General features: G+C 49.2%; 1 protein-coding gene across 1 annotated transcript in view; it reads right to left on the minus strand.

The window, feature by feature from the left end:
• Positions 1 to 61: 61 nt before the first annotated feature.
• SUSD5 (sushi domain containing 5) overlaps positions 62 to 23,654 on the minus strand; it is a 67,603-nt gene continuing 44,010 nt past the window's right edge. The window contains exons 4-5 of the mRNA XM_004603956.2: positions 20,959 to 21,147; positions 62 to 6,385 (exon numbers count right to left, since the gene is read on the minus strand). Of these exons, the coding sequence (XP_004604013.2) occupies positions 5,100 to 6,385; positions 20,959 to 21,147 (1,475 nt within the window). The 3' untranslated portion in view covers positions 62 to 5,099. The remainder of the gene's footprint in view (positions 6,386 to 20,958; positions 21,148 to 23,654) is intronic.

Here is a 23,654-nt window from a genome sequence, read left to right on the forward strand (position 1 = left end):
TCTTTTGCTTGTTCTCTTTTTGGGGGGTGGGGGTGGGGTGGGGTTTGTTTTGTTTTGAGAAGGGGAACACCTGGCAGTGCTCAGAGCTGACTCCTGGCTCTGTGCTCAGGGATCAATCCTGGTGGGACTTGGGGGACCATATGTAGTTCTGGGGATGGAACCTGGGCTGGCTGCATGCAAGGCATGCAAGGCTTTATCTACTATTCTAGTTCTCTACCCACCCACCCCCATTTTTTCTTTTCCCCCTGGATGGGAATGTCTTTTTTTTTTCTTCTTTTTGGGTCACACCTGGCAATGCACAGGGCTTCCTCCTGGCTCTGCACTCAGGAATCACCCCTGGCGGTGCTTAGGGGACCATATGGGATGCTGGGAATCGAACCCGGGTCGGCCTCGTGCAAGGCAAACGCCCTACCTGCTGTGCTATCACTCCAGCCCCTGGATGGGAATGTCTTAACCACACTCAGTTATGCCAGGGTGCATGTTTGTAACATGTTCTTTTTCCTGTCCTGAGATGTCTGCTGTTCATCTAGCATGCAGTGTCCTCATCCCAAACTGCCTAAGATATCACAGGGGGTACTGGAGTGTGTGTGTGTGTGTGTGGGGGGGATGGTGGTGCTTATCTGCCAAGTGCTCATCGGGAGTCTTTCCAGAGGGAGAGGCTCACGCCTCCCCAGAAGGTTCTCTCAGATATGGGAGCCCACCAGGAAAAATACTTGGAATCCATGGCTTGCTTTGGATCTGATGGGCTGGCTCATCCCTGCCAGTGTCTGAGGCATGATAGAATAGTTCCTCCTTCAAGCGAGGACTAGAAATGGCTCAGGCAGGCCTGCTGGCCGCCACCGAGGCTGCGTGTGTGGCACTGCTGGATGGGCAGGAGAAAGAGCCTCAAATAGAGGCAGATGGAAGCTGTAAAGAATCAGCCGGTGCTGAAGTAGAGAAGCATGGTGTGGAGAATCGAACCCCTGCCATTACAAGAGGTGGAGCACAGAGGGGTTTTTCTGGGTCTCCGAGGACCCTGTGGAAAGTCTGCTCTGAGGTGGAGCGTCCATGTAGAGCAAAAGAGTTTGAAAGCTGATCGATGGCTTAGGTGGGAATCCCTTGAAGCCTAGTCTTGTGCCAGGGCTGGAGGACTCGGGAGAAGGTGCACAAGGGAAGCTGGAAGGAGCGAGCTAGCAGACGGTCTCGGTGGACACCGGATCCTGATCCCCAGGAGGCTGGCCGGGCAGAGGGCGGGCCTAAGTCCTGGGCAAGGCAGTTTTCTGGGTGCGACGATGAGCGTGTCAGTAGCCACCAGGGCCGCTGGAGGACGGGTTCACTGTAGAAAAGGGGACCTGGGTGGGCACTAACATCTGTGACACTGTTTAGGAACCCGAGCAGGCTGGATTGCAGCGGACAGCTTCCGAGTCGCATCTCTCCATTCGCTCCTCCAAGACCTCTCTCTTTTGGGGGCGCGGGGGGCTTGGACCTCACCAGGCAGCGGTCAGGACTTACTCCTGGCTCTGTGTTCAGGGATCACTCTTGGCGAACTTGGGAAACCCTATGGGGTGCCGGGGATCGAACCCAAGTTGGCCGCATGCAGGACCAATGCCCCGGCTGCTATACTCTCACTCCAGCCCTCACTTCTCATATTTCTTTTCCACCCTGCCCTGTGCTCCAGGGGCCTCGCCCTGTGGTTGTTATTGTCCCTCATTCATCGTTGCTGCGGTCGCTGGGTTGCCCAGGCAAGAGAATTCGAAGTGGAGGAGAGGTGTTGGTCTTGCAACATCCTGCTTCCTCCTGGCCAGAGCTGGGCCAGGGCAGCCTTCCTGAGCCCGAGCGCCTGCGGGCAGAGCCTCTTCATTGCCCACGCTCTCCTGATCTCTTCAACAGCCCTCCAGTCCCCCTCGAGGGTCTCTTGCCCGTCCCATACTTCTGTGATTTGGTCCTGTTTAGTGATTCTTTTGAGCGTCGGGTCGGTTCTGGTCTCTGGAGACGGTACATGTCAAACTTCATTTCATGCTCCCAGCACTGTGTTAAATTTAGGTGCTGGGCCAGCAGGTCAGGGGAGAAGCTGAGAGATTCTTAATTTCTAACCAGCTCCCAAGGGATGCCTGTATTGCTGGCCCAGGACCCACACTTAGAGTGAGCGAGGTCCTGGGCTTTCTGTTGGGTGTGGGGAGGAGGGGGCGGAGAGGAGGAAGGGGCAGGCTGTAGACCTGCCTAAATTCCTGCTTCAGCAGGCAACAAGGTGAGAGGCTTAAGCAGAGCTATCTTTTTGTTCTGTTCTTGCTAGCTTTTGAAAAAAAAATTTTTTTTAATTGAATCACCATGAGATATAGTTATAAGCTTTCAATTGTTCTGTTCTTATTTTGTGCCACCCCTGGTGGTGCTCAGGGCTTACTCCTGGCCAGCTCCGGGAATCATATGGGGTCCTGGGGATTGAACCAGGGTTGTCTATGTGCCTTATCCACTGTACTATCTCTCTGGCTCCTTAAACAGCAGTGCCAATCAAGATTACTGGAGAGTCATTTTTTGGTTGTTTTGGGGCCATAACTGGTGGTGCTCAGGGTTTACTCCTGGCTCTGAGCTCTGGGATCACTCCTGGTAGGGCTCAGGGGACCATATGGGGTGCCCAGAATTGAACCTGGGTTTGTCATGTGTAAGACAAGTGCCCTTGTCGATGTATTATTGGTCTGGCCCCTGGAGAATAATTTTCTTAAAAAAAAAAAAGAAAAAGAAATCACTATGATTCAATCCATATATAAATGACATTATGCAATTGTTGGAGAGGAAAGAAGTATTTATTTTAAATATTTCAGAAGCTTTGTGTTAATGGGTGCTCCCTCCTGCCAGTTTTCATAAGCCTCAAAACATGCATCCCAACAATTTAGGTTTACTTACACACAGCATTGCATTGTTCCTTTTCTGCATGGATGTTTAGATCCTGTGACATTAATTTAGATGACACCAACCAATAAAAACTTAATGTATTGGGTTTATTTTGCAGTCCATTACTACAAAATAGAATTTTTACATGTATTAATATATTGGTAAAATTTATTAATACATTTGTATTAATATTACTTATTCTTGTGTTGGCATTAAGTCAGTGTTCTTGGGTTATTACAATAGTTGAACAATGAACAACATGATCCCGGTGGTCGACATGAAGATTATTATATATAGTTAAAAACAGAAAAGTGACCTTGTGAAAGATCAGGAAAGAACCGAATGTATAAATACATAAAATCTCTAGCTTTTATTCTGTTGTGTTTTGCTTTGGCTCCACGCAGACAGCATCTCATTTCTGTTGTTCTAGGTTTGATCTGCCGCACAGGTATTCCACTTGCTACCTCCGGGTCTTCATTTGCCCTAAGTCTAGGCACTAGGTCTTTCTGATGCTGTACCACCTTTATGGCCCATCGGCCTATTCCTTTTCCAAGGATCGTATCCAAAAAGAGGTGGTCGAGTAGAAAATATCTTATAAAAATGTTCTTCCTTGGGAAAACGCCACCGGTAAGAGTTCCACTGTGAGAAAGAGCAGGACCTCTCTCAGGCCACACAACAATGCTTGATTCTCTGGTAAGGACTGTATTGCCTTCACTTCTCACCACTGAAAAACTACTGTCTAAGAAGGTGCCTTCTACCAGAAAAACAGATTATGTTTCTGCACCAGTAAGACCACCGGTGAGGGCTGCGAGGGCTGCAGGGCTCAGCTACCCCTGGCCACATCTGATTCCATGCAGGTCACAGGAGTTCCTGGGCCTCTGTGCCTCAGAGCGATGATTCTCAGACTTGAGTGTCTCAGAATAACCTTGTTGTCCCCAACTCATTTCTGCTTCCTAAGACTGGGATGGCACTTGGTGCCCTACATGTCTAGAGAGTCCCCTGGTTGTGTGGGTGCTGCAGGTCTCAGGACTACCACGCTCGGAGGTCCATTGTCATAACTGATACTAGGGACTATGAATGGGGCGTGCCCGCCAGCCAGGATGTGGTCTCCCCGGATTCGTGCTGTGCCCATGGAGTCCCAACTTCCACAACAGAGTGAAGACTAGGTGGGCCCAGATCGTTTTCTATTCTTTGATGATTCCTCTACTTCTCTATGATGTAGCTCCCCAGTGATAAACTTATCCTGGGATCTGTGACGTAGAGCAAGAATACTGAGACATTTCTAGGCTAGCACTAGCCAAGGACAACTAGGCACTGCTGGAGAGAGGAGACAGTGCTTCCAGGAACAAAGGTGACCTTGTCATTTAGAAAGGATGGACTGTCCACAGAAGGGAGGCAAGCGAGGTCAGTATGTAGTATGCCTCTCTTCTTCCCTCCCCACCCCCATTAAAATATCCATCTTACATAGACTCTGATATCAATTGGATAAAACCCCCCAAAGCATCTAGACAATGTCTTGGTTCTTGGGGCTCCTCTGCCTTTAGCAACATCTCAACCCTACGAGGAAATTACCCACTATTCTTTTTTTTTTTTCTTTTTGGGTCACACCCAGTGATGCTCAGGAGTTACTCCTGGCTCTGCATTCAGGAATCACTCCTGATGGTGCTCGGAGGACCACATGGGATGCTGGGGATAGAACCTGGGTTGACCACATGCAAGGCAAACGCCCTCCCTGCTGTCCTATCGCTCCAGCCCCTAACGCATTATTCTTGTATTAGCACACTTCCCAACAATTAAACTGCCACATCTTAACATAACACTGCTCTTGGTGGCTCCATTTCGCCCATCTTTTTGAAATGTTCGGGTCCCAGAGTAAGTTATTTCTTTTGAAAGAAGAAGAAGGAGAGAAGTAGAGTGCGATGAAGCAAGAGGTGAGTTCTGACCTTCCGTTGGCACGAGGGCCCAAGCACAGGTCTGGGATTAGTGCAATTCCTCCGAGGGCGGACGGTGGAGGAGACAGTGATGGGTGTGAGGGGGCACCCGAGACTTCTTGCCCTGCCAGGTGCCTCCAGAAACACTTCTCAGCCTCTGAAACAAAGACCCGAGAAAGGAAACAGAGGCGCCCTTCCGGCCGGCACCCTGCTGGCGTGGACGCTGAGTGTTTATCCGTGGGACGCACGCGCTGCCTCCTCCTCCCCAGAGGCTGTGGCCTTGCTCCCTCTGGGGGCGGCTTAGACTTTCTCCATCTCAATCTGCTGGTGGTAGTGCCGAGCCTGCCGCTGGCCAACGTTCAGCTTGTACACGGAGCTCTTGTGCTGGCATCTGCGGTAGCCCCACACGGCGCCCACCCCCGCCAGGAGCAGCAGCAGACACAGGACGGTGACAACGGTGGCGATGACTGGGCCTCGGCTGAGGTTGGGACACTCCTCCCCGTAGCACGGCTGCAGGGTCGGGAGAAGCTCCTCCCCTGCCTGTGGGCCTGGGCCTTCCTGCTCCAGGAAGTCCTCTGAGAGCACGTAGGGGAAGCTGTCCTGGGCCTCGGGAACGGTGCTCTCCACGGGCGTCTGGGTGGCCACCACGAGGGTGGAGGGAACGTGGCGATGCATCGGCTGGACGACGGTGCCCGTGTCCAGGGCGGAGGCGGTGAGCTCCGAGGGGAGGGTGGCCGTGGGAGACTTCTCGGTGGCGGAGCTCCAAGGAAGAGTTGACTGGTTCAAGTCACCATCCTCCCTGCCGGGGCCTGTGGTGTCCGACATGTTTACAGGCTTGAGGGCCAAAGCTTCTAGGTCGAATGTTTGGGACGGAAGCGAATGGTGGGCCGGGTCTGCGCCTGGCAGGAGGGTGGTGCTCTGGGACTTCTTGACTTCCACGAGAATGGGCTGGGTGAGAGTAACGAGGACACTTTCCTCCAGTCCGACGGACCCATCCCCCTTGTCCCCATCTTCCTCCTCTTCCTCGGCTCCTGTCTTCCTCCACGCGCTGTCTGTCACAGGGTAGCCATCCAGCCAGGACTCGTCACTGCTGCTCACCATCGCGTCCCCAGCCCTGCTGTCATTCCTGCCCGCGAATGTCCCTGAGAGGGTGACAGAGCTGTTTGAGGTTACCTCGGCCTCCAGCTCACTGGTGGCCAGCGTTAGGCCACTGTGGTTGTCTCCAGCAGGAAGGTGCTTTCTGGTGTCATCATTCGCCTCCTTTTCCATCTCGGGCTTGTGGAAGGTCTCGGCAGGAAACCAGAACAAATGCTTCTGATTTAGCTGGGGACCCGGCAGGGCTGTGGGGACATTGCTCCCAGCTCTGGGCCAGCCCATGGTGGGTACAGAGGTCGAATCCCGGGCCCTGTTTTCTCTCCCTGCAGTGGTGGAGACCAGGTGGTCTGGTTTGGGGGCCTCTTCAGACGCCTCTGCCTGACTCCTGTCCTCTTCCTCCTCTGTCCGGGAATCCTCCATGAGTTCTCTGAATGACACGGATCTATCGTCAGGGAAATTGTCTTCATAGTCAATATGTGCCTCAGCCTCATCTGGAAGGGAAGAGGGGAAGACCTCAGAGCCAGCAGAACACAAGAAAGGAAAAGGAAGGGGCCACAGAGATAGTACAATGGTTAGAGCACTTGCCTTTTATCCTGCCAAACCCAGTCTGAATCCACAGCACCACATATGGTCACCTGAGCACTGCCAAGGGTCTCTCTTGAGCACTGAGCCAGGAAAAGCCCCTGAGCATAGTTAGGTGTAGCCCAACCCCTCCTTCTCTACCCACAGCAAAGAAGAGAAAGGGAAATGAAAAGGAGATGGGAATAGATGACATAAAACTGTCAGTTACAGATGAAATGTCTTGTGTATCTCAGACAAACCCAAAGGACACACACAATCACAGTTAACCTGCTAGTTTTTCATGAATAGGGGGTCCAAAGTCAATCTAAAACATCTGTTATATTTCTATATACCAGCAACAAACAAATCACAGCTGGAAGCTTGTCACAAGTTGGGGGGAGAGGGCAGTTAGGATAAAGTAGGGGCCACTATGACAATGATAGGAGGGAATGATCACTCTGGACAGGAACTGATTGCTGAAAGTAGGTAAAGGGATATACGTGATGACCTTTCAGTCATCACGTATGTATTGCAAACCAAAATGCCCAAAAGGAGAAAGAGAGAGACAGAGAGACAGAGACAGAGAGACAGTGACAGAGAAAGAGAGACAGAGAGAGAAAAAGTGCCTACTGTAGAGGAAGTCTGGGGGTGGGTGGAGGGAGGGAAATGGGACATTGGTGGTGGGAAATGTACAGTGTTGAAGGGCTAGATGTTGGAACATTGTATGACTTAAACCCAATCATGAACAACTTCGTAACTGTATCTCATGGTATTTTAATTAAAAAAAAATTAAATTTTAAAAAATGCAAGTGCGGAGTTGAAGAGAAACTCCAAAGGACTAATATCCAGTATTTATTTATGAAGAACTCCTACAAATCAAAAATAAATAGGCAGAGAAGCCATAGAAAAGCTGGCAAGATACTTGAGTCAGCACATCACCAAGAAAGATATCTAAACAGTCATCAAACATGCATAAAGATGCTCAAATTCATTAGTGCAAGAGAAATGCTAATTACAGCCATATTACGATACCATCACATAGCACCAGAATGGCTAAAATTAAACAGATTGACATCTCGTGTTGACAAGTGTGTGCGTGTGTGGTGCTGTCGGGGGGAGTGTGACTTGGAGCAGGCACTGTGAAAAGCTGTCTGGGCACTGCTGCTAAAATGGAACATATGCAGGCTCTATTCCTAAATATATACTCCATGGCTCTGTGTGCATATGGGTACCAAAAGGCAGGCAGGAAAATGTTCAGAAGAACTCCAAACTGGAGGCAGCTCAAATGTTCATTAACTGCAGAACTCACACTTACATCATAGTCTATTTGTACAATGAAAATCTGCACATCAATGAAAATGAACCAACCATTGCTTCCCACAATGATGGGGATGCATCCCACAGTTCAGCAAAAGAAGCCACGAACAAAAGAGCACGTTCTGTGTGAGTCTATCTCAAAAAAAAAAAAGTTAAAATAGAAATTCCACACAATGCAGTTGTTCCATTTCTGGGTATTTACCCAGAAAATACAAAAATGGAATGTGGAAGGGATTTGTGGTAACTACAGCATTACCTACATAGGCAACAACTAGGAATTAAATGCCCACTGACCGATGGACAAAAATGTGGCATATATGCACATGTTAGAATACTGCTCAGCTATAAAAACAAAACAAGACAAGACAAAATAAAACAAAACAAAACAAAACAAAACAAAAAAGCAAATCCTAGGCTGGAGCAAATCTTTGCATGCAGAAACCCCAGGTTCTATCCCTTGCACCATATGGTCCCCTGAGCATTTCCAGGAGTGGTCCCTGAGCTCTGAAGTTGGAATAGCTTCCTGAGCACCTCTGGATATAGCCCTCAAACAAACAGGCAAAAAAAAAAAAATAATAACATGGATGGGCCTAGAGGGCATTACGCTGTGATTTAAGCCAGATGGAGGAAGACAAACACTGTATGTTTGCACTATATACCGCTAAAGAAATAAAACAAAATAAATTTAACCAACCCCCCCAACCCAAAATAAAAAGACACTTCATTCTGCAACTTGGAAAGTACAAATGCAAAGAGTCTGAGTGGAATGTTGGTGATCCCATGGTGTATTCCTGGACATTTGGCTTCTTTCTAATGGTCTTTGAAGAATAAGATAGCTTGATGACTGAGTGACTTAGAATTATAAATAAAATTAAAAACCCTTCTGATCTGCTATTAAAACTTCAGTCAAAAATGAAAAGCAGCGGATGAAGAACAAACATCACTAATAAATGTCAATAGCGTGTAGGCCGTATGCTCAGCAAACGCCAGCCAGAAAACCTTTCCCTCCACGGCGTCCACAGATTCTCAGGCAGGCACATCAGATGGTTGGATCATTCTTCTGGGCTCGCCGAAGTCAGACACGAGCACTGAGCATGGGTCAGGCTTCCTCTTGCACTCTCCCCGCGCTCTCACACCACCTCTTGCCTTGTCCCACACCTATCCAGGTGCAGCCCCCATTCACTCCCTCAACAAACTCCACTGAGGACTGTTTCTCATTACTTGGGCTGGGCTTTGGGTCATGAACAGGACAATGAGCTCTTGCTTTCATGAAGTACATGAAACGGGACCTCTGGTCTTGAGACAGATCAAGACCAGGTTGAATTGCCAAGCACTTGAGACTCTGTTCACAGCTATTTTGCTGGATAAACATTAGGCTTAAGGCTGGAGAGAGAGAGAGCACAAAGGGCCAGAGCTTTGAATGCTGCAGTTCCTGTTATGCCCACACATTGTATGATCTCCCCGCACTGTTGAATGTGGCTTTTTCTACCAAAAATAATATTAGTTTTTGTATTTAAGTACCATCCTTCCTTCCTTCCTTCCTTCCTTCCTTCCTTCCTTCCTTCCTTCCTTCCTTTCTTTCTTTCTTTCTTTCTTTCTTTCTTTCTTTCTTTCTTTCTTTCTTTCTTTCTTTCTTCCTTTTTATTTATTTATTTATCTATTTATTTAAATAGAAAAATAAATAAATAAACATTAGGCTTAAGGCTGGAGAGAGAGAGAGCACAAAGGGCCAGAGCTTTGAATGCTGCAGTTCCTGTTATGCCCACACATTGTATGATCTCCCCGCACTGTTGAATGTGGCTTTTTCTACCAAAAATAATATTAGTTTTTGTATTTAAGTACCATTCTTTCTTTCTTTCTTTCTTTCTTTCTTTCTTTCTTTCTTTCTTTCTTTCTTTCTTTCTTTCTTTCTTTCTTTCTTTCTTTCTTTCTTCCTTTTTATTTATTTATTTATCTATTTATTTATTTTTTGGGGTCACACCCGGCGATGCACAGGGGTTACTCCTGGCTCTGCACTCAGGAATTACTCCTGGCCGTGCTCAGGGGACCATATGGGATGCTGGGAATCGAACCCGGGTCGGCCGCATGCAAGGCAAACGCCATACCCTCTGTGCTATTGCTCCAGCTCCTCTTTTTATTTATTTTACTTATCTATTTATTTAGGATTTTTGGGCCATATCTGGAGATGCTCAGGGGTTACTTCCACTCAGGAATTATTCAGTGCTCAGCCATGCTCAGGGGTCATATGGGGTGCCAGGAATCAAACCGTGGACGACAGCAGGCAAGGTGAATGTCCTACCCGCTGTACTATCGCTCCGGCCCCAAGTGCTATCTCTTTTTTAAATATACAACAAGAGGAAACAAAAGGCCACTACAACAAAATTTCTCTCAAATTTACCCAGAATAGACACAGTATACTGAGCCCTGCTGGAGTTGGGAGGCTACTTCGTCCTTCAGAAGATGTGTTTGGATGTCTGGCTGTGGGAGGTGACACAGATACCCACAATGCTCTACTCTGCTGCATTGAGTCCCTTTGTGACTGGATAGCTTTGCCTTTTAAGAAGTGACATGCCATTGCCTGTCTCTTGAATCTGAACAGGCCTTGTCACTGGCTTTGATGTCAGAAATAAAGGGAAGGCCTTTCCTGCTTCTACTTTCTCTCTTGGAACTCGGCCACCTGGTCACCAGACCTGGGACAGCTGCTGAAGGCTGACAGATCACGTGGAGAGAGGGGAAATGTATGCACAGAGGCCATCCTCATCCAACTAGCTCCAACTGACCCGGATGCTGACTTTTCTACCTGTGTGAGCTCAGCCCAGACCAGTAGAAAAATTTAGCTGAGCCCAGAGCAAACAGATGACACAAGAGAAAAATGGAGCTAAATAAATTATTGCTGTGTTAAGCCATTACACTCTGTGGGGAGTGGCATATTAGGCAGAAAATTGTCACTGTCACTGTCACTGTCAACCCATTGTTCATCGATTTGCTCAAGCAGGCACCAGTAACATCTCCATCATGAGACTTGTTGTTACTATTTTTGGCATATTGAATACACCACGGGTAGCTTGCCAGAAAAAAACAAAAAAGCAGAAACAAAAACCAACCCAACAAATCCATGAACAAAACCAAGACGAATTCACGTACTAGCCATGAGCTACTGGATGACAGGGATCAAGGCATCTATCTCACCCTTAGAGTGTCATGATGTCCGAACTTCTTCAAAGTAGGGTTTTTTTTTTTTTGTTTTTGTTTTGCTTTTTGGGTCACACCTGGCAATGCTTGGGGTTTACTCCTGGCTCTGCACTCAAGAATTGCTCCTGGTGATGCTCAGGAGGGCTATATAGGATGTCGAGGTCTGCTTCATGCAAGTCAAATGTCCTACCTGATAAACTATCACTCTGGGCCCCTCAAAGTAGGGTTTTGATTGGTTTGATTTTGGGGTCTCCCAAGCCAATCTCAGGAGACCCACGGGACCTCCTGGTGATTCTCAGCTAGGTGTGACTGTGGTTCAATGCTCGGCCCAGGGATGCTGTGCTGCTCAGGTCCTGAGGGGCCCGGAATTACCTGGGCCACCCTAGCAGGGCTCAGGGGACTCTGTGGTGCTGGGGGTGGAGCCAGGGGTGTCTGTACGCAAGGTAGATGCTTTACTCCCTTGCTGGCCCCCTCCAAGGTAGTTTTGAATGACAGCGAGGGAATGCATAGCCCTGGGAGAAACCTGTAATCATTCAGTTTCTTCATCTCACTGCAGAGCCACTCAGAACTGAGACTGATTTGGGAGCGTAGTGCTCCAAAATCATGATTTTCAGTCTCCTAAGGCCCTGGAGCAGCCCCAGCTCACGGACAGGCTGGTGGCTGAAAAGCCACTGCATCAGAGCACAACTGTCCGGGCGGGAGTGGGAGTGGGGGGACCAGGGGTGGGATGGCTCAGCCATAGAACCCGGCCCTCACTTGCCTGAGGCCTTCCCAGCATCCAAACAAAACAAAAATTACAAACGGACAATGGACTCTCTTCTGAGTTATGGAATGAATTACTCTAACTATCCTCTCCTCTCACACCCTGTGCATCCTCTGAAATCAGGTCATGGTTGACCCCCTCATTGCATACAAAGCCGCCCCCCCACCCCCAGACACACCCTCACACATCAGGGAGCAAATTCAGCTCCAGCCCGGCACCTGAGAATCTATCACTGTCATTCCGTTGCTCATCGATTTGCTCGAGCAGCACCAGTAACATCTCCATTGTGAGACTTGTTACTGTTTTTGGCATATTGAATACGCCACGGGTAGCTTGCCAGGCTCTGTTGTGCGGGGCGAGATACTCTCAGTAGCTTGCCGGGCTCTCCGAGAGGGGCGGAGGAATCGAACCCAGGTTGGCCACATGCAAGGCAAACACCAACTCCTGAGAATATTGGGGAATATTCTCTTCCCCATCTCCTACTTCCATCAGCTTGAAAGGGCACCTGTATAGCACTCCCCCCAACTGCTGGCGTATTTTTCATAATCAAGCAGGGAAGGGATCCTTCACCATCAAAATTGCTCTAGGGCACTGGAGCAATAGCACAGTGGGTAGGGCGTTTGCCTTGCACGCGGCCGACCCGGGTTCGATTCCCAGCATCCCATATGGTCCCCTGAGCACGGCCAGGGGTAATTCCTTAGTGCAGAGCCAGGAGTAACCCCTGTGCATTGCCGGGTGTGACCCAAAAAGCAAAAAAAAAAAAAAAATTGCGTCCTAATGCAGAGGTCCCACTCAGGTCCCATCTTGCATGCCCTCATTCTGCCACAACCAGTTTAATATGCAAAAAAATTCATATGCAAAGAAAAAACCCAATTGCATTCTATGGCATCACTGAGAAAAAGGATTATTTTTTGCCAAACAGTATCTATTTGTCAGCTGTCTCCCAGCCTTGGGGCTTTGGTGGCTAGAAGGTGCTGAGTTCTCAGCGGGAGCACAGCCCCTCTCACGGACAGGAGAGGCCTGACGCAGGTGTCTCCACACTTCTTCCTCAATTGGCCCACTCGAAGGAGTTGTCCGCTGGCCAAACACATTCTCAGCCATCCGTTGTGTCACTGTGTGTGCTTTTTTTATTGTTGTTTGTCTGTGAGCCACGCCCAGCAGTGTTTGTGGGCTACTCCTGATTTTGTGCTCAGTGGTTGCTTCTGGCAGTGCTCAGGGGACCGTGTGGTACCCAAGATGGAACCGGCAAAACCTGTGCTCCAGCAATTGTGTTCTCTCTGTCCTTTTTTTCCCTCTCTCTCCATTTTTATGGTGTGTTTCTGGGATCAAACCCAGCGCCTCATGTGCACAAGGTGAGTGCTCTGCTCCAGAATGTGAATTTTTTGGGGGAGGTTTTGGGTCATACTCAAATGACTGGCCATATGCAGGGGTTACTCCTGACTTTGCACCCAGTGATCACTTTTGGTGGGGACCCGGGGGACCCTCTGAGGTACCAGGGATTGTACCCAGGTTGGCTATCTCTCCGATCTGAATGAGAACTTTTTAAATTAGGAAAGCATACTATATATTAGGGAAAAGGTTTTCCTGATAGCATTCACACAGAAAAGGGTCCGATATATTTTAACAAATTTCAAAAACTACCAGTTGCTAACACAGAAGATTCTGGAATAAAGCAAAGAAGGGCAACATGGCTAAACTCCCAAAGTCAAACTGGCACTTCAAAATCTATACTGAGGGCTGAGGCTGGGATATGGCTCAAGTGGTAGATCACAAAAGCTAGACCTTGAGTTTGATCCCTATCACTTTAGGGCCCCCTCTGCTCGCCTACCCCCCCAGCAGTGCCAACTATGGCCCCTTATTTAAAAAAAACAAACAAAATTGGAGAATCAACAATTCCTGGAGAGAAACAAACCAGAAAACACCAGGGCTGATTCTTTTTGAAAGAATCCTAAATGCCAGGACTCAGATGGTGAAATAAATCTTGACTCACTGTCAATTCTGAAGAGGAAATAGGGCCAAGTATTTTCCAACCAACAGGAGTAGATGTCCATACCCCCTGGAGCAGAGTTAAAGCATCCAGCTACCTGTCATCTGGGTGGGAAGAAATGCACAGGAAGGCAGAGATCCAGGCTGAGAAGAAACAACTGTGGCAGGAACAGTAAGAAATCCTTCCCACTGCTTCTCAAGAAGCTTCATAAGAGGCCTGAGCAATACTACAATGGGCAGGGCCCTTGTTCTGCGTGCGACCAACCAGGGTTCGATCCCCAGCACCCCTTTCATCCCCTGAACCCTGCTAGGGGTGACTCCTGAGCATTGCCAGTTTGGCCCCCACAGAAAAAAACAAACAAGAAAGGAAGCTTCAGGAGGAAGGAGAGCCAGAAAATAAAACCCTGAAGAAAGGGAGCTCAATTAGGATGACACGAAAATGGGAATTTCTTAGCTTCAAGGAATCAAATGAGGACAGAAGTAACTTCATGTTTGAACTAAAAAAAATAAAAAACAAATCAATCAGAAACCACAAGGAACAGGGCTGGCCGGGGAGTGGAGGAAGCTGAGGGGAAGACAGGAAGACGCCGATTCCAGCCACTATGAATCTCCAGCAGAATAAATTCATGGCAAAGGATGCGCTGGCACAACACATAAAAGCTGCACAAAACCAAAGACAGGAAGGTGTAAATGCAGCCAGGACAGCAAACTTAACTTTCAAAATATAGGCAGTAAGCTTGAGAGGCCACTTGTCAAAAGAAAAGGTGACCCCCCAGTTGTTAACAAGTCAAAGGGGCCCACCCTGAGTGCTTCCTGTGAAAAGTTCCTCCCTGAGTGCTCAGAACTGCAGTGAGGAAAGAATAAGGGAAAGAGGTAGACAAGGGGCCCCTCTGGGTGCCCACAGGCTGCTTAGAACCAGGCACACACACAGATCAGGATTCAAAACATTCAACAAGAGCCCGCCCGCTGGGAAGAAGAAACGGAATCCGAATATAGGAAGGCATTTGAATTGTTTACCAAATGGTAAAGGGTTTTTTTTTTTTTTTTTTTTTGCTTTTTTTGGGGTCACACCTGGTGATACACAGGGGTTACTTCTGGCTCTGCACTCAGAAATTAATTACCTCTGGCGGTGCTCAAGGGACCATATGGGATGCTGGGAATCGAACCCGGGTTGGCTGCGTGCAAGGCAAACGCCCTACCCGCTGTGCTATTGCTCCAGCCCTGATGTCCAGATGTCCAGGGACCAGTGAGAAGGTGCTCAGTAGCCCACTCAGGAGTCAACGCCAGCTAGCAGTGACAGAGCCTTAAGAAGTGTGGCGAGCCTGGCTTCTCCCTCATACGCCAACAGGCAAGCTTGTTCTTGAGCTTCCACCCAAACTTCAGTCCTGCTGCTAAGATGGAGACACTACGCAGCTCTTGGCCTGCGGAGGGGCTGTTTCCCTCACACCCCCCAACCTCCACCCCTGCTGGCCTGTGCCTATACTCTCCCTAGTCACCCAGGGATCCTTTTAGCCTTCTCCATCCCGGCGATCCCCTGAAGCTTAATGCTAACGTTAAGGGGGAGTGGGAAACCTCTGACTTAGACCGGCTAATCCAGGAAGCGTGTATTTCTTGACAAACACCCGGCCACTCCCATCCCAACCCCGTCTATTTATATGGAACAGTGACTTCTGGCAGACAGAGGTGCGCAGAGGGAGAGCAGGCAGGCGGCACAGGCTGAGGTCTGCCATCATGGTGGGGCTTGGTCAGGAGCCGGCGCACACCAGGCCGGAGTCCAGAACCCCAGGGCTCTCTCAGAGCACCAGTCTCCATCTCTGTTTCATGTTGCTGCTTTTCTGGAAGCCCACATACCTTCTTATTTTCCCCTCTGGTCTTGGCTACGCTGTCTTTAAAAATAGCAATTTTAAAAAAGACACCCAGACAAGCCAGAAATAACCAGTGGTTCAATGACCCTCTGAACAAATATGGCCATATTGACAGGGAAATTCTAAATGTGGCTTTTAGTCTCATGCTTTTTTTTTTTTTATTCTTTTCATTCCCCCTCCTCGTGCCCCTGCCCCCACCCCAGTCTGCCTTTCCTTGGAAGGAAGTTAAGTCCAAAAGATGGAGAAGAACAGAACTGGAAGTGAATTTAAGAAAAATAAAAGGCTTTAGAGAGGAGGGCAAAAAAACGAAGGAGCTTGCCAAGGGCTTGCACAAAGGGCCTGCTGCCCCAGTGTCCCGCGTGGGGGGGACCCCTGCGTGAGTGACCCCTGAACAAGCACACAAGCGTGAGACTGATGTGGCAGGGGATTTTCACATCCCTGCCCGACGCCCCTCTGGCCCCATGACACGAGCAGGCCACCGTGCCATTCTGTTCCTCACTTTTCCCAGGGGGCAAACGGGAGCTGGCCACTTCTCTGAGGCTGGTGACGAGAGTGTGAAACTCTCAGGGGGGCGTGAGGACTCCATGGCGAGGGGGACAGAGGCACTTTGGATGAGCGTGGCTTTGGGCACCGTGATCCAGATGGCTCGGGGAGCCACAGCAGCCTGGATCTCCGTCCAGCCCTGAGGCCACGCGCACAGCAGCCTCCGGAAGCACGGCCGCCGCTCTCCAGAGTCCGAGACGCCCGCTGGCCAACGCTGACTGCTCAGCCGGGACCAGGTGGGCCATGCCAGATTGCCCTCCATGATTTGCCTGCCGCAGGACCCAGAGCCAGGACCACTCCCCCATGGGAGCAGGCACACAAGCCTGTAGATGCCTTAGGAAGGGGCGCGAGGCTCCTTAGTGAGCTTGCAGGAGAAATAAACGAACGTTTATTTAGCCCTGACCCTGTCACAGGTACCCTTGGAAGCAATGCACCTTCAAAAAGCCCAGACGGGGGCTAAAGTGATAGTCCAGAGGGTAGGGTGTTTGCCTTGCCTACCCGGGGTTCAATCCCAGGTATCCCATATGACCCACTCCTCCCCCAACCCGCCCACCCCCGCCGGGATGGCCAGGAGTAATTCCTGAGTGCAGAGGTAGGAGCAATCCCTGAGCATCGCCAGGTGTGACCTAAAACAAACAAAACAAAACGAAACAAAAAAACCCAACGGCGAACAAAAAAACAAGCCCAAACCAAAAAGCCCAGGTGGGGTGACTCGGATGACCAGCTTCCCTTTCGTTTCACATGAGTAACTTTTCCGTTTTCCCTTCTCTCCGGTCTATTCCTTGTCATTTCAGTAAGCTTAAGTACTGGCTACCTTAAAATAATAAAAAATAAGCAGACAAACAAAATGTTCAACCCCTCAACTATTCTGATCTCCTGACCCTTGGCCTCTTGCTTCCTCTTTTTCAGGACCAGCAGAACCTCCAGAAGGAGGGTCTGCTGTGGCCCTCTTCTCCACTCCCACGTGTTCTAGAACACGCTGATGTAGGACTCAGGGGCAGTTCACTCCCCAAAGATACACGGGAAGTATAAGACCTCCGGGACCTTCTTACACTGTGACACTCTCCAGTCTTCCCGGGCCTGGTTTCTGCAACCACCAGATTCCCTGAGCACGCCATATGGAAACACCCCCTTTATTTATTTATTTATTTGCCTTATTTTTTTTTGGGGGGGGGTCACACCCGGCGATGCATAGGGGTTACTCCTGGCTCTGCACTCAGAAATTACTCCTGGCAGTGTTCAGGGGACCATATGGGATCCTGGGATTTGAACCTGGGTCCGCCGCATGCAAGGCAAACGCCCTACCCGCTGTGCTATTACCCCCTTCCTTTAGACTTTCACCTTGCTTCCCCTTCTAATCACCTCTGAAACCCCAGATCCAGGTGTTAGAAGCATCTGGTTTACTAGAGGGTCCTCTAGTGGGGGTGGGGCAGTTTGCTCGACATATGCAGCACTTAGGCCCTGCCGAATGCAGGGCTGTGGAAGAGGAAAATAAACGGTCAGTAGGTTGGTACGAGGAAGACTTGTTGTTCAAACCCACACAGTCCAACTTCAAAACCTGTGTTTGGCCCGTTCTCCTAAGAGTCTGTTCTCCTCTCTGGAGCAATTCTCTAATCAGAGAAAGCTGAAGCACCTTGGAAAAAGGAATGTGCAAAAGGTAGTGAAATTCCTGGGGAAGCTATTCTTGTCACACATACACACACACACACACACACACGCACACACACATGCACACACACTTCTAATGGCACAGGTACTCTGAGTGTTAAATCTAGAGAGTTGAAAAAAAAAAAAACCAAAAAACCAACTGTAGCTGTTTGTGTCCCCAGCCAAGTATCGAAACCCAAATTCCTGCCCAGCAGCTGAGAGCTCGGACAGCCTCTGCCTTGCAGTGAGAAAATAAACACCATTTCAGACACACAAACCCTGCATTTAGTCCCCATTCTGCCAGGGCCAGTAAACAGTGCCTTTGGCTGATGGGTGTGACTTCAGGAGGCAAGCCAGCTCGCCAACCTCCTCCGGGAGAGCTTAGGTCCTTGAGGAAGTGACACAGGCAACAGACAGGAAGCTGAAGGCTTAGGCCTGATTTTCGGCAACAGGTGAAAGATCAGAATCGGCGAAACATTCCTGCCTGCCACGAGGCAGCCACCACAGAGGAAAGTCGAGGAAACTGCAATTAAAGGATTCAGGTTGCTCCCAGAACTTGTCCCAGCTTATAGTTCCCTGTTACGAGTATGCAGCAAAGTGTACATACAGATATATCGAGAGAAATGGTTTTTAGAAGCTTTTGTGACCTTCTGGTAGGACATTTTGTCTATTTAATTTAACAAAATGTTGTTTTCATTTGTGGAATGTTTGTTTATTTTAGTTTTGTATGGATTCATTTTTACTAAAGTATGTCAGTTACTAGACAGAATATATATATTTTTTCCTTTTTGGGTCACACTTGGCGATGCACAGGGTTTATTCCTGGATCTGCACTCAGGAATTACCCCTGGTGGTGCTCAGGGGACCATATGGGATGCTGGGAAGTGAACCCGGGTCGGCCGCGTGCAAGGCAAACGCCCTACCCGCTGTGCTATTGCTCCAGCCCCTAGACAGAATAATTTTTTTTTTGCCTTTTTTTGGGGTCACACCTGGCGATGCACAGGGGTTACTGCTGGCACTGCACTCAGGAATCACTCCTGGCAGTGCTCAGGGGACCATATGGGATGCTGGGAATCGAACCCGGGTCGGCCGCGTGCAAGGCAAACGCCCTACCCGCTGTGCTATTGCTCCAGCCCCTAGACAGAATATTTTTAATGGTTGGCAGAAAATTTGGGAAGTAGTTAAATAAACAAAAGGTTTTTTTTTTTGTTTTGTTAAAAAGCAACCTGACTGTTCCTCAAAGGACACTTAAGAGGAAAATAAAAAAGCCACAGGATATTAAAAAAATTTTTGCAGGCCTGAGAGATAGTATAGGGGCTAAGGTTCATGTCATGCATGTGTCCAGTTCCAGTTCATGCACCACCTGTTCCCCTGGGTGCAGCCCTAGAGGCCCCCAGCATGGCCAGTTGTGCCTGGATGCCCTGAGCTCTGCTAGGTGGGGGGCTGGGGAGTCCTGGCACCACAGAGCTTGACCATGTCCTCAGCTACTCACATAAAATCATACTCCTAATTGGGAAGGGTCCCCCGGGTCTCCTGAGCACAGCTTGGATCACTATATATATATATATATATATATATATATATATATATATATATATATATATATATATTTTGCAACAGGTGAGTTAAGAAAGTTGTGTATAAGGACTGGAGCGATAGCACAGCAGGTAGGGCATTTGCCTTGCACGTTGCCAACCTGGGTTCGATTCCTCCATCTTCCTCAGAGCCTAGCAAGCTACCGAGAGTATACCATCCACACGGCAGAGCCTGGCAAGCTACCCTTGGCAGATTTGATATGTGAAAAACAGTAACAACAAGTCTCACAATGGAGACGTTACTGGTGCCCGCCTGAGCAAATCGATGAACAATGGGATGACAGTGCTACAGTGTATAAGGATGGGAGAGACTAGACAGCAGGTCAGCTGCTTGCCTTGTACATAGACAGCCCAGGGGTTATCCTTAGACCCCCATATTGCCTTCCAAGTCTGCTAGGACTGATCCCTAGAGTGCAGAGTCAGGAATGATTCCTGAACACAGCCAGGGTGTGACACCCCAAGCAAACAAATTAAAAAAAAGTTTTTATAAGAAAGAAATGCTAGCTTATAAAAGTGATAAAAATCAAGTTGGTTAGAAAAAGGAGTCAACCCTTCAGCTGACGTGTTATGAGGAGAAATCAGGGTACAAGGAACGTGGCTAGAGATGTGGATGTTGCAAGTCACCAGAGACCCACCTTCAGATGGGCCCCAATGTCAGAGTGTCACAATCCTTTTTTTTTTTCTTTTTGGGTCATACCCGGTGATGCACAGGGGTTATTCCTGCCTCCGCACTCAGGAATTACTCCTGGAGGTGCTCGGGAGACCATATGGGTTGCTGGGAATTGAACCGGGGTGGGCCTCGTGCAAGGCAAACACCCTACCACTATTCTATCGTTCCAGCCCTCAGAGTGTCACAATCTGTAGTAGCTGAGGAGGCTGGGTCAGTGCTGTCCTGCACAGCTGGGGGAGAGGGAACTGTCCAGAGATGCCCCAGTGCTCCAGTAGGGCCACCAATACAGAACCACCCTCCCCCTGCCCCGAATGAGAGATATGCTCTACAGTTATCACAGACGAGGGACCAACAGTTAGGGCAGAGCTGCCTGTAATGGGCTCCACCTGGCAACAAGCCACTGCCCATCCCAGGTGGGAGAAATAAAGGGTGGACCGTTCACATGGCAGACAGTATCCAGCAGGGAAGTCCGAGCACCCCAGGCAACAACACAGACCAGACAACACCAAGAGCTGTCTCCGACCCCAGGGAACTGGCAGGCGAACTGACAGTCCCTGGTGGTGCTGGAGTCAGTCTGCACTGGGAACCAGATGCTGAGTGTTGGGGAAGGCGGGGAGGGGTGTAGCAGGAAGGTAGGTGGCCCTGGCAGACGGTAGGGATGAGTGTTGTCCGATGAGGTCACGGAGCAGTTCAGGAGCATCTTGTTGGGCTCCCTCAAGCACTGTTGCTTGGGGCCCCTGCAAGGCTGTGTGCAGGGGGCTGCCCGGGAAATGAGGCGGGAAACTACTGAGGGTCGCAGAGAAGAGAGGCTTTGGCTAACCCCGCTGAGACTGCAGAGGCGGGCGGACAGCTGAGAAGTGTGGCTGCCTCCAAGCTCAGCTCAGGGCAAAGGCTCTGTCCCCAGGGGCCTCTGCGGGGCCCTTACCTTTCCCGCAGGCCTGCGCCAGGCCGTACCACTCGCCGCAGCTGTTGCACAGCAAGGTGAAGGCTGTCTCTCGGCGGCCCGTGACGTGGCCCGGCGCACACACGTACAGCAGCTCGTCCCCCATCTCCAGGCCCGTGCGTCCCTGCAGGATGGTGTGGGGGAAGGAGGGCGGGTCTCCGCATGGCTTCTCTGTGGAGAAGGAAGCACAGTTAACTCCCAGCTTCCAACCTGCAGGACTGGCCAAAACCATCCTTCCCCCTCTGCTCCTGCCCTCCGCCCCAGCCCCGTGCCCTGAGCTGGGGCAGCAGGCTTGGTTTCCCCTTTACCCTGGCACCCAGGGCCTGACAGGGTGCCTGGCACAGGCAAAGACCTGGGGAAAGAAAAAAAAGTTTCTTAGGTGATAAATAGGCTATGCTTTTGTATTTCATTTTATGTTTTCTTGGGGCACACCCTGCAGTTCTCAGGGGTAAGTCCTGGGGCTGCGCTCACGGTTCACTCCAAATAGTGCTCAGAGGATTGAACTGGAGTCAGTCATATGTAAGATTGTTTTACAATCTCAAAGAAGCAGGACCCTGCAGTGTCTTCTTGAAAAGAGGACCCAGGGCTGTGGTAGAGCACAGGCATCGCATATGGGAGACCCCAAGTTCAATCACAGCACCCCAGGATCCTCTGAGCACCTTTAGGCATGTTCCTGATAAAACACCTTCTGAAGAGAGAGGAAGAAAGAAAGAGAAAGAAAAAAAGAAAAAGAAACAAAGGAATGAAGAGGAAGAACGAAAAAGAACAAAAGAAAGAATGAAAGTAAGGAAGGAAGAAAAAGAGGGAAGCAAAGCCAAGAAAAGCAAAGAAAAGGAGGAAGGGAGGGGTATAGGGAGAGGATCCAGAGACATATGTCTGAAAACAAACTCTTTTTTGCTTTGGCCTCAGAGTAGACCCTGGGTCAACATGGTTTGAACTGCGTGTACCCATTTCTATGAGAATCTTCTGGTAAGCAGACAAGGTAAACACGCAGAATGTTTTTCCCTTTAGGATTTTCTTTTCTCTAGTGTACTTTAGTGTAAGAATATGGTATGCAACATACATATAATGCACAAGACCTGTACTAACCAATGGTTTATGTTATAGGTCAACAATAAGCTATTTAGTAGTTAAGATTTTAGAAATTCAAAAATTTATGCTTGGATTTTCCACTTTATGGGGGTTGGTGTCCTAACCTCCAAGTTGCTCAAAGGTCAACTGAACTCACATAAGGGAGCAGTCACTTTATTGAAAGTAAAAATGTATGGGCTGGAGAGATAGCAGAGCGGGTAGGGCGTTTGCCTTGCATGCGGCTGACCCGGGTTCGATTTCCAGCATCCCATATGGTCCCCTGAGCACCGCCAGGGGTGATTCCTGAGTGCAGAGCCAGGAGTTACCCCTGTGCATTGCTGGGTGTGACCCAAAAAGAAAAAAAAGTTAAAATGTGGCAAGCCAGAGAGGATGCCTCTGCCTTCCCCCAGCTTTAGCTCTAATATCACAGTTTGTTATGTACAAAGACAGATACAGAATAGAGACTTGCAAACATAGACACACATACACACATCTATATGCATCAGGATACATAGCTAAAAGAACTAGTGAAAATTAGGGTATGCAGGTTTTGTGACTGAAATCTCCAGACTTTCACGGAGTTGGGGTGGGCTACCTCCCCCCACATCCCAATACACATGGAAGCTTTGACAATCACCCCCACGAACTGGCTCCAGTGCCACCCTGTAAACTCTATTACTGGCCTTGCTTCAGAGACCCATAAATAAATCTCAAAAGAGATCAAAAGCTAGAGACACAGAAGCAAGTCCTGGAAGACACCACAGAGTGGGAGATCTCTCTGGCCCCAGGCTGAGCCAATTTCACCGGGGCACCCCAGATGGAGCAGGTGCAGTCTCCCGGCCTACTCCAGATAGAATCCTGGTGACCAAGAGCTTCCACAAGCAAGGCACAGATAAGCGGGTTCCAGAACTAATTTTCCATGCTTCATGGTGGCAGAGGTGCCGGGCTGTCCCTCCCCGGTTCCCTGCCCACTCATCAGCCTGGCTGTCACACCCACAATATACCTCTGGGCACCATGTTAGCGCATCAACAGCCCTGGTCCAGAGATGCCCAATTAAATTCCAAAATGGATTAATGCCCTACAGAAATGTCTCCGGAACCCAACCATTTATAATCTAGGATTCCAGAAGTGTGTGGCCACGGAACCCAAGGTTTCCAAAATGAGCAATGGACAATAAATGATCTAGCATCTGCCCCTTGCAGGCAGGCTTGAATGGGGGTGGGAAAATTTGAGCAAAACATAATGCCCCAAAGTAGAGAGAGAGAGTGTTGGGGAAATTTCCTGCCAGGGAGGCAGGGTGAGGACTGGGATGGGGGTGGGGGGAATATTCTGGAGACATGGTGATGGAGAGTGTGCACTGGTGGAGGGATGGGTATTTGATCATTGTGTGATTGTAACTCAAACATGAAAGCTTGTGACTATATCTCACTGTGATTCAATAAAAAAAAAGAAAGCTCTGTAACTGTATCTCAAAGTGATTTAAAAAGAAAGAAAGAAACAAAGAAAGAAACAAAGAAAGAAAGAAAAGAAACTTAATTTATAAACTATCTCTCTAGCTCCTCGTAGTTTTGTCCTCCCTCCCACCAATCTTCCCCAGAATGACATC

The sequence above is a fragment of the Sorex araneus genome, chromosome 4, assembly GCF_027595985.1.
Source record: "Sorex araneus isolate mSorAra2 chromosome 4, mSorAra2.pri, whole genome shotgun sequence".
In the NCBI taxonomy this organism is placed as follows: domain Eukaryota; kingdom Metazoa; phylum Chordata; class Mammalia; order Eulipotyphla; family Soricidae; genus Sorex; species Sorex araneus.